The sequence below is a fragment of the Acanthopagrus latus genome, chromosome 20 (assembly GCF_904848185.1).
Source record: "Acanthopagrus latus isolate v.2019 chromosome 20, fAcaLat1.1, whole genome shotgun sequence".
Taxonomy (NCBI): Eukaryota; Metazoa; Chordata; class Actinopteri; order Spariformes; family Sparidae; genus Acanthopagrus; species Acanthopagrus latus.
Window position 1 is genome coordinate 16504979 of NC_051058.1, and position 18322 is coordinate 16523300.

At 42.6% G+C, this 18322-nt stretch overlaps 1 protein-coding gene and 1 long non-coding RNA gene across 3 annotated transcripts in view; both read right to left on the bottom strand.

Annotated features, from left to right (window-relative positions):
- LOC119009350 overlaps nt 1-8432 on the bottom strand; it is a 33071-nt gene extending 24639 nt beyond the window's left edge. The window contains exon 1 of one of the 2 annotated variants that reach the window (XR_005071698.1): nt 7722-8432. This is a non-coding gene — a long non-coding RNA (uncharacterized LOC119009350). Of the gene's footprint in view, nt 1-7183 lie in introns of both variants that reach the window. The other variant, XR_005071697.1, reaches the window with a different exon arrangement.
- A 5012-nt stretch (nt 8433-13444) lies between these two features.
- mmp21 (matrix metallopeptidase 21) lies at nt 13445-18298 on the bottom strand. Its single transcript, XM_037081973.1, has 7 exons — nt 18146-18298; nt 17155-18061; nt 16058-16197; nt 15831-15972; nt 15438-15695; nt 15162-15334; nt 13445-13760 (listed from the first exon to the last, which is right to left on the bottom strand). Exons 1-7 carry the CDS (start codon nt 18296-18298, stop codon nt 13455-13457), a joined length of 2079 nt encoding a protein of 692 aa, XP_036937868.1. The 3' UTR covers nt 13445-13454.
- Nucleotides 18299-18322: the final 24 nt, after the last annotated feature.

Sequence of the window (18322 nt, forward strand, 5' to 3'; positions counted from 1 at the left end):
GTTTTTTTTTTGGAGTAGCTAGATTTCACCATGCAGTTTGGCTAGTGTCCCTCGCACAAAGAATGTGACTGACGCAACATTAATCTCCCCACAAAGCGACTGGCACGACTACTCTCGCACGATTTCAGGGCTGCGAGGTGGCAACGTCAGTCCCGATTTCTCACTGCTCCTTCACGGGCTGTTCCACTTTCTCCGAATTCTCATTTAGATCAAACAAAAAAAAAAAAAAAAACGCTCCAGAAAAAAAAAAAAAAAAGGAGGGTGAAACAGTAACCGTTTAAATCCGTGACACACACGCACACAGGGGACCCCTCCTTCTCATTTTCCAAACAGGGAGTCACGGCGAGAACTTTTTTTTAAAATTTGTCATAATAAGGTGTGACCTACATGGGAGCGAGCCAGAGCCCCCCGACTCCCGCTCCAAGCCAGATTCCTGCTTATTGAGTATTCCAGAATGTAATGCATGAACATTAAGGAGAGAGGAGAGGAGCTTCTGCCCCCACCCCGCCCCACCACCTGCAAAAAAACGTAATACTCTCACGGTTTGACATGCAGCACTTCCCAAAGCGTAGGTTAGAATACATGGCACATCCTTCAAGGTGAGAGGCATGCAATATTTATTGAACTGATGCACTGTTTGGTACATTAGAAAGAGACGTCACCGACGCCAGCCAGAGGTTGTAACATAATATAATCTCCCTGACACTGACATATGAAAAGCATTCCTCAGCTGACGTTCATGAATAATGGCAGCTGTTCTGGAGGAAAACGACTCTGAGGTCTATTTTCAAATAGGTCTCAGCTGCGGCGCGCGCGAAACAACTATCCCGCTGTTCGCGCTCGAGCGGAGGATGTCTTGCCGGATGCATCTTTCATGATCACGGGATGCCCAACGATGTATGTTTTAAGAAAGACACATATACACCGCAGGAGAGGAGGTGGAGGAGGAGGAGGAGGAGGGTGAAGATTTTTCAGATTAGGATTCAACACACACAGACAAAAGGAAAGAAGAGAAGGAATACCTCGCATTGCAACGCGATTTCGTCAGGTTCCATGGGATGTGTTACATGATATTTTGTTATTTCAAAGCAAACATCACAATTTTGTAAGGCTCCACCGAAATACGTTTTCAGGGTGATGACGCCTGTGTTGCTGTGCCCGGTGTGAATGTGAAGGGTGGCAAGCATGGCAAGAGCTCGGGTATAGTTGAGAGAGAACAGCAAGGACGACATGACATCTTTTTCTATGCAGATCGGCCCGACACTGAATGCGGTGGGTGAGCGTTGTCCTTTTATCGCCATATGAATTGTAAGCATACGTAGCGCCCCAAGACAGAGTGAGATTCGCTCACGTCAGCCAATGCATTTATTCAAATTTTACACATGAAATAGTAATTTGGCATTCAATTATTATATTTTTCTTTGTTCAACTCAAAAGCCTTTGAAGACGTGCCAGCATACCATGATGTTGCTAACTACTTATGCTAGCTAACCACTAAAAGCTGATCGATAGGTGGATGTTATTGATATTACTGGTTGAAACTTATTGGTTCAAGGCTACATAAGCCCAGGTCACATTTTTTTGTCATACAAATGAAACAGGAATGGATTGTCATGAAAAAATACAAATAAATAGATTTATTTTGTAGTTTTTAGGGCATATAATGTTGCATAGGTGTACAGTATGACAGGGGATGTGATCTAAAAAGGTTTAAAAGGAAGAAAAAAAAATACTTTCACCTATATGTTGAGGTTAGGAGACAGGGGTGGTTATGGTTAAAGAAACCCTGGTGGACAGGAAACAGGAAATGGACAACAGTCTTCTGTGGCAAGGTCAACAGCCAATGAACTGGCACTACTTCCTTCTTTGCTAAATTTGGACAAGAATCATTATCATTGCAGCCACTAGTAGGCTGACTCATATCCTAATGTACTGTGTGTGTCTGTGTTGCTACTCGGATTTCCATGCTAAGCAGCTAGCCCCCCCGTTCCAAGGCTCCATTGATAGCAGTGTTAAATACACACATTGCTCCAAGCTGCTAGTCCAGGAATACTCGGGTCAGCTGATAGGGCCGCTTGCTAGACTAGCTATGCTTACTGAGCTAACTAGCTAACAGTGGATAAAGTTAGCAGTGACTCTGGTGATATGCTGCTCACTATTTGTTTGGAGAACAAATGCAGCACAAAAACAGCTGACCAATTCTTACACTTTGCACCTTTGTCAAACGTTTTTTGGGCTGTGGATGTTAAACCTGGGAGTCTGTAAACTGTTTGGGAATGTAACAACAGGCTGTGTGGGTAATAATTAAAATGCTTGCCTTTGTTTTCTCTTGGCGGAAAAAAAAAATTGAGTTGACTTTAGAAAACAGGTCTGGACTATGGATTACTATTTGTTTTGTGAAGGGTAGTGCTAAAGAGTAAAATCTTGTTTCGGATTTGTGGAGATTTTATTTTAAAGAAACTGTGTATTATAGACATAAAATTTAAGCTGCAAGTGGAACCTGGACACACACACACACACCTACACCCACACACACATGCACAGACTGGCATGTAACACAAAGTGTGACACCCCCCCCCAGTTAAGTAAGAGACTGTTCATATCCAACCATCATTCCCCCCTGAGTTAAACCCCATCTGTTCCTCTGGTAGGAAAAAAGGGAGGACAGAGGGAGGGTGGTGGAGACAGAGGGGTGTGGGGGCGCTGAGGTGAGGAGAGAATCAGGGTAGGATCTGGAGATGGAGGAGGAGGAGCTGGCAGAGATGACGGTGGGTGAGAGGAGATACAGAGGCGAGGAAGACGCTCAGACACTTGATGAATGCCTCGTCGGTGCTCTTGAACGCGTCTCCTCGGCAGGTGTGTTTCTGCGGCTCGGAAGGGAATAAAGGCCTCGTCAGATGTCGACAATTATGTTGACAGGTGGTAACAGCACCGTGCTGAATTGTGCGCGTTTGCATAGAGTTGAAAGTACATAAAATGACTCTATTGCTGCTGCTGCTGATGTACAAATTAATCAAAAGGCTCACAGTGACAGCAGTACTCCCTGATTTTTGTCAGGCTAATTAAAAGAATAGTTCTCCCGAATTACAAAACCGAAAACAAGGCCATGCTGATAGTCTGGGTTTCATTTGCACACATGTTGTGATATCTGAGATTTCTGTTGAATACAATGGAGGGAATATCACCAGTGTTCACCTGTTAGCTGGTTTTGTCAACCGTTTTCAGCGGAAACAAAGGTAACACATTATGATCATCATTAATTGATAAATGATTGGTTATTTCCCTGTGAACAAACAAGTGAATGCTATGCAGCTGATGTCTGTGATACTTTGTAAATGGTTAATAAATACTGTGTAGTTCATCTTCAAACATCTGGATGGCCATTATAAAGTTTCAACTGATGTTTATACATTTTTACAATTGTTTAAAGGGTTTGATTGTTTAGTAAAAGTCTAATAGGCACATTTTTTGTAAACCAAATGGTCAAAAATTAGCTACAGAAACTTTTGGCATGAAGTCAAAGACATATGTGTATTGTGTTGTAGACATGTATATTGAAGTTAGCATGCTAACCAGCTAGCCCCTAGACACTTTGTGATACTCCAATAGTAAACAACAGCTACACTGCTGATGCCCTAAACTCCCAGTCCAGGCAGGGCTGGCTAATGAAACCGCTAGCAGCACAGTTAACTGAGCTCACTTGCTAATGGCAGCTACTGTTTGCAACAGTTAGCGGTTGCTCTGATATGCTGCCCTGCACTTGTTCGGAGCATGATTTTGATATATGGCCAGTTCATTTAGAAGAGCAACAATTGAGAAGCAATTACAGTTTTGGTGTTCTGACTTCTATATGTTGTATTACAGAGATATCTCCTGAAGTTAGCATGCAATTAGCAACTAACTATCTCTGGGCCATGCTGTTCCAAAGGTCTTGTGCTAGCAGTGTGAACACCAGCTCCCCTGGTTCCCAAGCCTCCAGTGTGGTCCACTAGCTGCACAGCTAACTGAGCTAACTAGGATACTGTTCACTATGATATACTGCTCCCCCTTTTTTTGTTTTTTCTATGAATTCAGCAGATGGCCAATTCATAGATATGGCACCTTTAACTAAAGGTTAATCAACCATAACTGTATAAACTATGAGTGTCAGTGAAGGACATTCTGGCAAAGAAATAGTCCTTTTGAATCGGCAGAATGTATGACAAGATAGTGCTCGCAGTGAGAGATAATATGATGGAGGGTTTTTTTGTGATTTGTGTGAACTGACCCTTTAAAATGTCAGGTAAACAAAACCCAGTGTGGAGCTCGAAGATAGCTGAAGCGTTCACAGGACGTCTTTGACAGAGCCCGCCGCGGCACGTACGCTCCCTGTCACTTTCCCAGGCTCAAAATGGAAGGTGGTGGCCGGGCAGTCGCTTCTGTGTGGCCATGCGTGGGACAGTCCTACCCCCCTTCCCACCCACCCAACCCCCCCCTTGACCCGCAGCTGCCACTCACACTGACATAACCAGAAAGCCCCTTGTTTTGTCTAGAAAGCGCCTCCTTAGCCAGGAGGTCAAGGTTCAGTTTGCGGTCCGGGAGGGTGAAATTCCAGAGGCGAATTAGTCGGCCTTGCTTGCGGTATGACAAACACATCCTCTTCCCACACCCACCCTTATTTGTTTATCAGGTATTTAGTCGATACCTCGGGGCTGCATTATGCATGAGGCTACACAACGCTTAATTACACTAGCATGATTTGGATTCCTCATTCAGATGAGTCTGTGTGATACATATTCTCAAGAGAAGACATGTAATTACTGTACTATTTTCCATTTGGCATTGTGACTCCTGCTTGCATGTGTAACCAATGAGGGATACGAAGTCAAAGATACTTGTTCCTACGTCTGGAAGAAGAACTGCCTTTCACTGCAGACTTGCGCTGTTTTCCTTCACACACGCAGAGAAATTCTCCTTCTTCACGGTATAATGACTGCATGAAAGCCCGGGGTTTATGAAGCCTAAATCCTATTTACCTCTCCTCAACATTAAAGATCCTTAGTGAGGAGCACTTTGCTCACAACTATTTGATGATAAAAGCTTTTGAAATATTGATTTGAATGTGAAATTGAGAGGCACTCGCGGAGGCATCAGTCAGTGTTTTTTTTTCTCTTTTAATCCAAACTTCTTTATCGGAGGGCGAGGAGAGAGGCAGCAGAGGAAGAAGGGAGGAAGGGAGGGAGCGAGGGAGGGAGACACATGTGTGGGGGAACATCTGTGTCTATGTGGTGATTTTTGTGTAGATGTTTGAGCGTGCTTGTGCAAATGACAGTGTGTGTGTGTGTGTGTGTATTCCCATGCGCGTCTCTCTTTCTGAGTGAGGTGAGAGACTGCTTGATTTTTGAACCTCTGTAAACAAGCCGGAGCCTTGTTAACGATGCCACTCAGAGCTAATGCGCAAAACAACTTTCAACTGAAAATCCGCTTTTCAGGAAAAAGTCTGAATTCCACGCTTATTACCGCGGAATAAGTGCTGATCCGCACTCTACCTTTCACCGTGGCGACGGAATCTTTGGCAGCAGCTACAAATTCCCCTTTCAAACACAGCAAAACAGGGCAAGTCGTGTGTGTGTGTGTGTGTGTGTGTGTGTACAGGTAAATGTATTTCCATAACCTGTCATTTCAGAGGGGGGAGAAAAAACACACACATACGCATGTCAGCATTTCCACAGGAGGCACCTGACAACAGGGGGACAAATGCAGGATGTGGAAAGAATCCTGCCACTTCTTATTCTCCCCTCTAAATACACCTGACAGTCACAAGCACACTGAAATGCTCCGCATGCAAAGATATCAACCAATAAAACCAAGATACCTGAATACAATACACATTAACAACCAAATATGAATTTAAGAAAAACATAGTTCTCGTTCTAAAATTTAAAAAAAGTTTTGTCCCCTGTTGGATTTCAGACCAATGGCTTCATCAAAACATCACATACATCCTGCAAAGGCTGCCTCCAAACATGTGAGAATATCAGTATATTTAAAAAATGAACACCAGTGTGTGACAGAGAACAGACACTGTCACTGCTGTGGCTCTATGTAGCAGTCCTGAGGACTATTTGAACAGCTTTCTGTGTGTTGAGGTTGCCCTCTACTGGTTCTGTCTCCGCCGCATGAGGGATGAGTTTACCTGCTCGAGGGCACAATATCGTGCTCGCACATTTACATTTTAATACAGCCGTTTCACCAGATCTCACAGTAGGCACTGGTGCTAATCTATAGCCTGTCAGAGGTGCAGTGTAGTTTGATGGTGATGAAGCGCTTCAAGTCTAAAGAGCACATACATTTAAATATCGTCTCCTATTCTAATAATCATGTATCTTCTTCTTCTTCTTCTTCCTCTCATCTGTTATTTCGATTTGCTCAGGATAACGTTTAACCCTCTCGACCAAATGTACCCGAGAAGCTCGGTTCGCTCATCACATGGGAGTATTACTCAGCATGTGAAAACAGCTGTACAACTCGTGAGGCTCCGGAGGAGGTTTCTAAAGTCTGAGAAAATATGAAACCCCATGGGGTCATCTTGGCCAGGAGACTGCAAGTTTATAAATACTTTAAAAGCTTGCATTTTAAAAAAAGCGGCGTGGACTTTGATGCTTGCTAAATGTTTTAAAGGCTTTTATCAGGCAGGTAGAATTCAAAATGAGGAACACCAAGAAAGACAATAAGCAGTCATAAAAAAGGTTAAATTGAATGCAGCAAAAGTCAAAGAAATAAATGCTGGTAAAGTGTCACCGTTTGTTTTTTTTTTAGTTTGTTGATTTCCTCTTTTTACTTTATAGTTATATTCTCTTGTGTCTCGCTGTCACTTTTTCCTTCCTCCTCCTCACCTGTGTTCCTAGTGTTCTGCTTCCCTGCTGCGCTCCTCCCCGGCCTGATTTCTCTCCCACTTTAAAGGCCATTCACACGAAAACGCACACGTATTGAAAACGCACTTTTTTGAAAACTGGCCTCATGGTGAAAAAACCCCAAACGCAGCCCGCCCGTTCTCGTGTGGATGGCGAATCCGCATATGCCATCGCCCCACCCCTCGACCTCTGAACCCGGCGACGTCTCATAACAACAACAACAACAATGGCGGACTACTGCTCGTGTTCGAGCCGCAGAAGATATTGAGCCTTTCTTGTAACTTACTCACCTTGTAGTTGAGTGTAAGTCGCAGCTGCAGTTCGACTTCATTACGTCCACACAAACGATTCTGGTTTCCATGCACTAGCCATTTTCATCCTCTTTTGCTTCTTGTTGTGTTCGGTTTCTCCGTCTACTGTCTGTTTACAGCGCGCAAGCTTAATGCGCATGCTCCCTGTCTTCTTCTCAGTTTTTGGTGAATGTCAAGCGCCACCTATAGGTCTGGAAGATGAACTACAGCGTTTTCGGTCGTTTTCAGTGGAGCCGTATGGACGCAAATATTCTTAAAACGATGACGAGATAGACGGAGAAAAACAGATCGTTTTCGCCCGTGTGGAAGGGGCCTCAGGGTGGAAAAATCCGAAAACGCAGCCCTCCCGTTCTTGTGTGGACGGCGAATCCGTATACTTTTCCAAACGATGACGCCATCGCCCCTCCCCTCGACCGCTAGCCTTCTTTGAAGCCCGCGACGTCTCATAACAACAACAACAACAACAACAACAACAATGGCGGTCTACTGCTTATTTTTCGTGTTTCTTGCAACTTACTCGCATTGTAGTTGAGTATGAGTCGCAGCAGCAGTTCGACCTCATTATCGATCCACACAAATGCTTCTGGTTTCCTTGCACTAGCCATTTTCGTCGTCTTCTTCTTGTTTTCGGATTCTCCTACTGTCTGTTTGTAAACAGCGCGCAAGCTTTATGCGCATGCTCTGTCTTTTATTCTCCGTTTTTGGTGAATTTCAAGCGCCACCCTGAGGCTTGGAATGTGAACTACAGCGGGGGGGGGAAAAAAATGATCGTTTTGGTGCCTGTGGGCAAGTCTTCGTATTTAAGCCTGAATTGTTCCCTCATTCGTCTGTTGTCGTCCTCACGTCAGCCCTGTTGTCATCCAGGTTTTTCTGCCCGTGTATTGGCATATGGGTCCTGTTTTTGAAACTTTACACTTCTTTATGTTGTAACGTTTCTTCTGGTTCAGTGTTCAAGTTTATGTTGTTATCAACAGTGCTTTGCTCATGCTATGGCTTGGTTAAGATGGGGAAAAGATCATCCGTTGGCTTAAAATTCCACATTTGGATGCTACAAACGTGTCTGGTAATTGTCCTGGGGTGTTTCTACGAAATATCAATTGTGTGGCGGCTACAAATGTTGAAACACATTAGAAACGTGACATTTACAAATGTTGTAATGTCTTGGTCACTGGCTTGGCAGCCCTCTCGTCTGTAACTCCAGCACCATTCCCTCCACCTCCGGATATGAGAGTCGGGTCACAAACATGTAATATGAACTTGATATGACATGATTTGTAGAAATGTTAACATGGCACATATTGGTTCGCTGAAATGTTAACTGCCAACATGGAGATTCCGAAACATAATGGAAGTTCACTATGAAACTGGAACACCCCTTTAATTTATGAGCTGTAGGTCAAACTCTTCCTTGTAAAAAACATTGCTAACATGTTATCAGAGACGATTACAGGGTAAGGTCATGTAGCATTTTCATTCTGTCACTGCTAATGTGTCAGTCGTGATCTGCCAACAATTCATGATATGACTGGAAGGTTCAAGTCAGGTTGAGATTTATTATTAAAGACGGAAAAAAAGACAAACAGGTAAATATTTTCAGAGAAAATATGAGTTCCAGCCGGTGGATCATAATGAGTTTCGGGTGAGGAAATATCAAGGTGCGCCAGAGTGACAAGGATGCAGGAAGCCGTTCCATCCTCTCCACGGCTGCTGATCAATACCCTGAAAGTAATGGAATTGTTTATTCCCTTCTCCCGACGAGGTTACCACTTCACCAGCTCGGTTTCTGCAAGGGCAGAGAGCGGAAGAGGCCCTGACAGATTTTCCCGGCGCTGTGTTGATATTGTGACACGTTCGAAGAATAAAGTACAATTTCTCAGCTCAAGTGAAGAATAAAGTGAAACCACTCAACATCCTTCCCACAAGGTGTGACTCAGAAAAAAAAAGAAAAGAAAAGAAAAGAATATATATATATATATATATATATATATATATATATATATATATATATATATAGATATATATATATATATATATATATATATATACACACCATCATTTCTGTCTCTAGGGGAAATCCTCTGTTATTGTGTAAATGTTCTATTTCTGTGAATGCATTGTAAGTGATATTATCTTTGTATTCACTATTAATTCAACCCTAGAGATCTGCGACAACGAGGACACCCTTGACAGGCTGGAGCTCGCAGACGAGAGCCTAGAAGATGCATTTAAATGCACCACGCCGCTGTAGCTACATGCAGCAGTTTTGTCGAGCTAATCCCATGACACACAAAGACACATTAATGCATGACACTGAAATGATAGGAGAGATGATTTGTTGGATTTAGTCCTGTGTTTTCCCTCTCTGCCCTGGGACAAAAAAAAAAAAAGGAGCCAAGTTTATTTCCACGTGTTGGCAGATCGGGCGGGTTCTTTTTGTTAGGCGAATGTGCTGCAGGAGTTTTCGATCGCATTCTCCCGTTTCTCAAGTGCCTCCCATGTGGATTCCTGTGCCATGACACAGGTTTTCGTATCTCTCTGGGGCTGCTGCGGCTCGGGCTCCATCAGCATGACTGATCTCATTTATCCCAGTCGCATCCAAAGAGGCCCGCGGTTGTGGGGAAAAGGGAGCTTCAATAGCAGCACTGTTAGTGCAAAAAAAGCGCAGATCACTGAGCTGTGCAGTGCATACTGCAGCCGGGGACTCGCATGTGTGTGTTTAGGATTTCTCTGTATGAGGAACTCCGGGGCGCGGGAGATGTATGGTGCTTCATGATGGGATAAACAAACAGATCACAAGCCTCCACTGCACTGCATCATTTCACTGTAGCGGATTCAATATGAGTCTATCAATAATTCCTGCTGAGATGTCAACCACGCAGCACTGTACTGCAGCAGCAAACATATGGCATATTGGATTCAAACAAATGGGACATCATTCTGAATTACAGAGTGTTTATTAGTTCTGTTAGGGATATAATGGACTTGAAGGTATTGTTCAGCTCAGTACGGCAGAAGCTGATGATACAGTGATGAAATGTAATAAATAGGATTCATGGGAGTGGGCATCAGTTGTCAATTTTTTCATGACAGCATTAGTTTAAAATGAAAAATGAATGTCGTGGTAGATAAATCTTAAATATTACATTTAGTCTGTCTTTCATCAAACTGGTTTTATTGACAAATAAGTGAAATCACCATTTTCTCCAACATCTTATGAATTAAATTTCAAGACTGTACCACAAACTGAAAACACATTTTCCTGACAGCCTTTCCTCATCAGAAAAACAACCATATTGGTCAATTATGCAAGCAGATTATGACGAGCCATATATGTTAGGCGGTGACCTCTTGTGGCCATTGTAATTATTAAGGAAGCAAAGGAGGAAGTCAGGATCCTCATGTACCCGAATGTATGTAAGAAACTAAAGCAACTTAGTTATTTTAAGCCAATCCAAAATGTTTGCCTAAACCTAATCAAGTGACTTAACCTGACGAAGTATACTTTTTAGTGCCTAAACCTAACCAGTGTAGTTTTGTGACTGTACGCCACAGGTCTAATGCGCCTTCCTGCAATATTGTTGTGGCAACAGTGATATGTCGTCCTGTATGTCACTGGCAATAGCTTGACTTTAACCGCAGTATTTTTGTTGCCTTAACCTAACCACAGACTGGATGTGAACCCTGATTCGGATATGACATTCCTGGACTTTGTTCGCCCAACATCCACCACTGCCATCTCCCTTCGACTCCGTCGCGGTTTATAATTGTAGTGTGTTATACAGACTCTCAGCATGAAAAACACTGATGAGGGTAATGAAAACAACTGATGTACACAAATCCCATTGATTGCATTTCGTGACAATTTCAAGAACTACCATGATTCTGAGTTGTATTGTTTTGTTTAGTTTTTTTTTTTTTTTTATAACTCCTTGGCTTGAACCAAGAAGCCAGAAATGGTGCCCACTATTTATCCAATCGAATCCTGGATGTACCATGAAAATGGCTCATGGAAGGAATATTATCTGACAAAGAAAATTGAACAAGGGTATTTATTTTCTACGCTGTTAATGCCTTTACAGAGCTCATTCTGTAAATGCGTGAGCAGACTCGCCATTTCATGACATCCGTCACTGTAGCCTCGCCCGCCATGACATTTTGTTCCTTTTTGCTTGTAATTGATTTCTACTTCAATTTATTAATATAGCCTATGGAGCGCCTGGAGCACAACGCTAGTTATCTGGGGCCCACCAGGAGCCTAATCTCCTAAAATGAACTGAATTAATAAGAGTGTTCAAGTAACATATCGATTATGCAATCGATGTCTGCTTCTTTGCACCGTGCTCGGATGATTACTATAAAATGGAACGGCATTAAGTAATAAGACGTGCTGCTTTTTCAATCATTTTGCTTCAATCTAAATTTCAGTAGACTTGTTTGTGATTGGTAGCGCGTAAATCTTTCACCATGTCTCTCACAGCAAGAATGCCATAGCAATCAGATTTCTAGATAGATGTTTTCCACCACCTCCAGGTTTGTATTGATAAAGCACATATTGTTTTCTTCCAAATTAGCTCAAGAGCTCGTTGCACTGCGAGGGATGAATCACAGAGCACAGAAGGGAGTTTTTGTTCAGGCCGGTATTGTGGTTTTCCAGGTCACATGGTATTCTTTCCTGCCTGTGGGCAGCTATGGATTTAAAACCTCTGCAGGTGATTCAGAGGGTAGCGATAGTTTCATATAGTCGAAGCAGATGTGCTATCAAGCCAACAAAAAGGCTACGGGAACTCGTGTACCATCATCATCGCAGGGCAACGAGTGGATCCGGTAATAATTTTTGTATTCCTGCCAGCAACATGTTGCGCAAATAAGAAGCAGTGTGAGGAATGTGAGTGAATCCCTGTGGTTAATCCATTGTGTGCTGTATTTATGATGATATAAATTTTTCCTGTCATTATATATAATTTATTTTTCTACTGTGTCAAAGTGATTTCAATCTCTGCGTTTACCCAGAAACCACTCTTACACTTCTGAATAAATTTCCATTCTAATACATGCATAATAGTACAGGTACTTTTGTGCAAAGATATAGATCTGACATTTGAAGGCTCTCCACACTTCAAAATACACATTCTATATATCATTTCTTGATTTTGCATAAGCACCCCCCTTTTCTTCGTTTTGCAAACTTGCCTTTTAAAAAGCAATTTCCCCACACTTTAGCATGTCAAGCTTTAAAGAAAGCAGCTCAGAAAAACGTTGATGGGTGTCAGCCGCGTTGTAATAGTGTAGAATGCTCAGTGAAGTATAATTTAAACAAATGACACAGACAATACACAGTACGTGCACAGCTACATTCAGGAACATTACAGTTATCCCTCGAGAGCGGGTGGTTTATGCCTTTGCAGGTTTGCCACCTCAGAGGAGAACAGGTTTGATGAGCTAGATGAAATTAGGGATCAACGTTCATCTTTCTTTTTTGAAGGACATAAAGGTTGTACTTTCTATCTATGTCGATTTCTTTTGGCTGGATGATTACTTAAAACTTGAGCTTCCCTTCAGCAGCAGCAGTCCCTCCCTTGATTCTCTGACTTCTTGACATCACACTACATACGTCGCCACGTCACACATTAGTGCCACATATTTTGACAAGTGAAAATGTGTCAAAAGCTTCTCTGTTGTTATTAGCAGTACAGGCTCAGGCATGTGCGAGCAGACCAATCAGAGGAAACTGGGGTATACTGGGTAGAGGGGGGAGCCCTAAAGAGACAGGAGCTAAAATATAATGTTAGGGGAATACAGTGCTGTAGAAGTGGAGTATAAGAAAACTTTGTGTTTTTTGAGCATTAAAGCATGTCATTATGAAAAATTGTGATTTTTGTAACAAAATGAAATGTTCGACCACTTTTGGTGTCTAGTTTTGTAAATGGGGTGTCTGTCTTAAGAATAAATACATTTACAAATAGGTTTTTTCTTCCTAATGATCTAAATATCTCAATGATAAGAGATCCTTTAGAATTGTTTTCATGCCAATATGCATTCGGCACCTCTAAATGAAGGACAGACAGAGCAGTTAATATGATAACAACACATCACTGAAAATAAGCCAACAGAAATATCCAGTTGAAATATAGAGAATTATCACAAAGAAGTAGATGAAAGAGGAAAATATGCATACATACAGTTACAGGTGACTCAGAGGACGATATCAGTACACATCAGTTGTGTTTAATGAATCTCTGCTTCACCAGCCTCAGCGAGTTAGCCTGAGAGCAGTGGGATGAACGTTGCAGATGTCAAACCAGTGCTGATCCACCTCCTTGTGTGGCAGCAGGCCATTTCGCGGCAGAAAGGGCCGGCGCCAGCGCTCGCGGCTGCCCACCACCTGCCAGAAGCGAGTGCCCTTGAGTAGAAAGACGGCGTTGTGGGTGTAGGAGAAGTAGGCAGCGTCAATGTTGCCATCTGGATGGTCTCCGCTCTCCACTGCGGGGAAAACATCTCTGATGTTTTTGGGGAAGCCTCTTGCCAAGCTGTTGGCTTCCACGTCGAACGCGTACACCTGTTTGAACAGATAATTGTTTTGCCTCATCAATCAATTCAATTACAGCACGGATCACAGAGGAAGTGTAGCAGGTTTGCTTGCATGAATATGCTCTCTGATAACGCTGGAAAACAATGAATTAGCTCCGGCCTTCATCGCTTCAAGACTTCGAGACTACTCGGTGATTACACATCATATAATGCAGCAACAGTTGTAATGACAATTAATCCAGGGCCGGGCAAAACATTTCAGGGGACCTAAGGGCAAAGCAAGTGACCCCAACCGAATTCACTGTGCAGAATGTCTGTGCCCCATTTCCTCTTGGCTCCCATTATGTATTGAGAGCAGACTGTACATGGCAGCTTCATTATATCCCCAGAAACCGATTAGTGCTCTCAGCTATAATGAAATGTCCTCATGTAATCTGTGTATTAGCTTGTTTTGCACAATTACACAATTTAAGGTATTATTAGTAGTTTTACGTGCTATTTTGACAGAGGGTCCCTGTTAGAGGTAAGATCTTTAGCCCGAGCCCGAGCCCGAGCCCGACCCGAAATTCCGACCCGTAATGTCAATCATTACGTTCGGGTCGGGTCGGGCTCGGGCTTGTCTCTCGCTGACTTTTTTTTAAATAAATATATGTTTATAAAAATGTATACTAAAACGATGTGTGGATACTAAACTAAGGAATACTTGTTGTAAATAAATAATTTGGATAAAACAGAGAAGGCGGCGCTGTAAGGTAATTGCTATATAACTACTACTAAACAGGAGGCGCAGAGCAAGAGCACGCTTTGCGCACGGCTTTGCGGACATTTCGTGAACGTAATCTTGAAATTTCGGGTTTGCTTCGGGCTCGGGCCTGCAAATCAAGTTAATTGGTCGGGCTCGGGCTGGGTCGGGCTTTAATGCCTGCGGGCCTGGGTCGGGTCGGGCTGGATTTTTTAGGCCCGATCTTACCTCTAGTCCCTGTACAAGACAAAATTATACAATTCTTACATGAAAATTACACATATATGCATATATTACATAGGCGATTGACTCCTTACCCCTTTCCCACTGGATTAGTTTGACTTACTTTTGTACATACTTTTCAATGAATGAATTAATTCAGCTTTTTCATTTTATTTTACTTTTACAATTTTTTTAAACTCAAAGTCAACTGAACAGAGTTCAATTGCTTGAAGCGGAGACGGATGGGAAACATGCCATCATCCGAAACTTTAACAGCCGTCACAGCATCGTGTCAGGAAAGGGGCAGTCGCCCACTTCGCTGAGGACTAGCGGACCTCATCGACCGAGCTCCCACACAATCTCCACACCTATTGTTCAGCCTAACTAACCCGCCCATGTCTTGTGTTTTGAGCACCTCCCCTGCTTATCATGTGTCGAAGAGAGGACAAGGAAAGCAATTCTTACGAGAGTGTTTTTGAAGAAGTAGATGTGGGATTGCCTCCTGTCGTAAAAGGCTGTGTCAACAGGGCTGACCACCCCGGGGAAACCCTCAGAGATTAACCTTGGATAGCGGTGACCTTCAGGGTCCTGTCTATACACCTGGTCATTCGCGGCGTCGTACCTCCAGAACTGAGTACCTGTACACACAAAAACAACATTCATAAACTATATCTTTTATGGTGCATACAGTATTCAGACATGTAGGATATGTATGTAGACTTGAACTTCTATCAGGCCCACCTTTAAAGAAGTAAACAGCATCTCTTTTCCTGGACCAAACGTGCACACACGCATCCACTCCGTCCATGGGAATCCCACGCCAGCCGATCTGCAGTGCAACAGGATCTCCAAAGCGTGTTCGGTTTTTCCTGTTCTCGTAGAGCCAGTACCAGCCATCTCTTAGGAAATAGGTGTTAAAGCGGATGACCACCTCCCCATAGGGCGTCCTCTCCTTCCTGATCCAATCAAACACAGTGCTGAATCGACCTTTACAGCCCCCTGGATTCAAACGCAAGCACATTATAGAAGATGATTTGGTTTTGCGTCAGTCTGTCACTGCATGTATGTATGTTATTATAAACCTGAATCTCTGTGGGTCTCTGTGGGTATGTCTCCACTAGATGGTGCTGTTACCATAGAGGTGCTGTATGGCTTTCCTGTCCATCCAGTCCACCTCAAAGCCAGACTCCTGGGGCAGATAGCTGGGCTGCATTACGGAGCCCAGCCTGTAGATGTGGGGGAGACCCAAAACATGACCGATCTCATGAACTGCCACCTAATAGAAAGAAATTACAAGTGAAATCAGAATGAATGAGCTGGAAGTGAACATCTGATCATTCAGTTTAAAACAGTATACTTACTTTGAGAAGGCTGATCCCACTGCCAGCGTTGGGACCAGTGAAGTGTTCGTCATCATCAAAGTGTATATCACCCAGGAACCATGCGTGGGCAAACTCTTGACCGGTGCCGTCAAACCTCTGATTGCAACCCAGATGCCTTCCTGAGGGAAATATGTTTATTCAAATTTATACAAAGATTCAAGACACAAGTTCATTTTATTAGGTTTTTCTTTTTGTAAATATTCCAGAATTAGTCAAGAGGCTAGTTTTCATCTTTAGTTCAAGGTCAGGTGTGAAATTATACAATAAATTAAATTGTAGAATAATTTAGAAATAGATAAATAAATAATGCATATAAAAAACACTGATTTGAATTTTTTGAAATATGAGAAATTTTAACTTATCCAGCTGTTTTTTTCAGTAAAGACCTACAAAGATTTAGTGTAAAAACCAACATGTTTCTGTCCTATAGAACACTGATGATGGTTATTACATCTGAAATCTGCTGTTTTTCAACATTAAAGCTATTCTTGCTGTCTGTATTGAGTAAATAATTTAATTTGATGAATTTGCTGACAATCTGGAGAAGATGCTGCTGTCTGATTTGAAATGTGAGCCGTCTATTTTCTGCAGTAATGGAGGAGGGATTCAGAGGCATTTCTGAAGTCCTAAGTCCAAGTCTTGTTGTAGATTTTTTTAGCTATTTTGTACCACAGTATTTTCTTCATGGCTGTTGTTTCTTTATTAATCTGCTGACTATTTTCAATTTTACTGGATTAACAGTTTGTCATCACAGTTACCCAGAGTCCAAAGTGATGTCTCCACAGTGGAGAACAAAAATGAGAACTTCACAGTTGCGTATCTGAAACTATTAAATGTTTTTAATTGGAAATGTACCTAAATGATTATCAAAAATTGATTCAGGCAATTGGCAATTATTATTTGTCAAAAAACAAATGTATTTATTTATTCAAATCATTGACTTATCATTATATCTGTAGTTTTTAATAATTTACCTTACAGTAAGACATATTTATGTAACTAGTTGTCTACACTGTAGTGGAGTTAAAAGTATAAGACTGTTGTATTGAGTGTCATATGCAGTAGGTCTGACCTACCTGTGCCAAAGCCCAGCCTGATATCAACATCCTCCAGAGGGGAACGTGTGTCCTCCACGAACTCCAGCGGAGACACCTCGCTCCACATCCTGAAGGCCAGTCTGAAGATGTACCGCTGGTCTTCAACAGACAGCTGACTGCTGTAGCCTTCTCCTATCAGCCTCCATTTCAACACCCTCTTAGAAAAAGCCATGTAACCTGTTTCACTCAGATCCCTCCTGCGCCTGTTTTTGGACACTAGAGTGGCCAGGTGCCGCTTCCTGCGCTGCACTGCTTTGCTCTGATTGATTGTGCTGATATTGACCACTTGACTGTCCATGGTGGGGTCATGAGAGCTGTTTAGAGAAGTGTTATTTAAAATATGATCAAATGAAGCAAATTCTTCTGTGTAATTCTTGCTGGTGTCATTGAAAATACCTGTGAGAACACTTTCTGTGTCATTAGAACTGAATATATCATCCTCAAACGGGTCAGCAGTATCAAACCCTGCTGTGTTGTTACCATCAGTCTCATTAAAAGTGCCACTGGAATTGTTTTCAGTATCTGAGGCACTGATGTTCTCAGGTGCTACAGGTGCGTTCAGGTCAATCTCCTTGTCAGGGACTCCGCACCTCGGTTTGTTCATTGCCAGCTTGGTTGCCTCGTCCAACAGGCCCGTGACAGGCAAGCCAGACACCCTCTGAAAGTCCTCAAGCGCAGAGATAAACTCCTGACTCTCGGTGAGACTGTTGCGGTCATTTTGATCGCCACCACGAGGAGCGTTCCTTGAATGATGCACCGAGGTTCCCTCCTGGATTGAGTCTTTAAAGTTATCCAGGAAGTCGTCATTGAAGGAGGCGTCCGAGTCTTCAAACTGGACCTCCTCCCAGTTCACTGCCATAATGAATCCATATCTAGAGAGAAACAACTGCAGCAAGACATGGGTTACATTATAAGGTTCCTTTAATCAGTTATTAAATATCTAAAAATAGTGATTTTTTTTTTTTTTTACCTCTGCTGAGTATTTGTCTGTTATAACCTCAGCTCGGTGAGAGTTAAGGTTCTGCAGATCAGAATGATCCCGATTGTGGAAAAGTTTCTCCGCATCAGATGAGCTGATGCTCGTCCAAAAAGACAAAATGATCAGCTGGATCAGAGTCAGCATCGTGGTCGTCGGTGTGACTATATA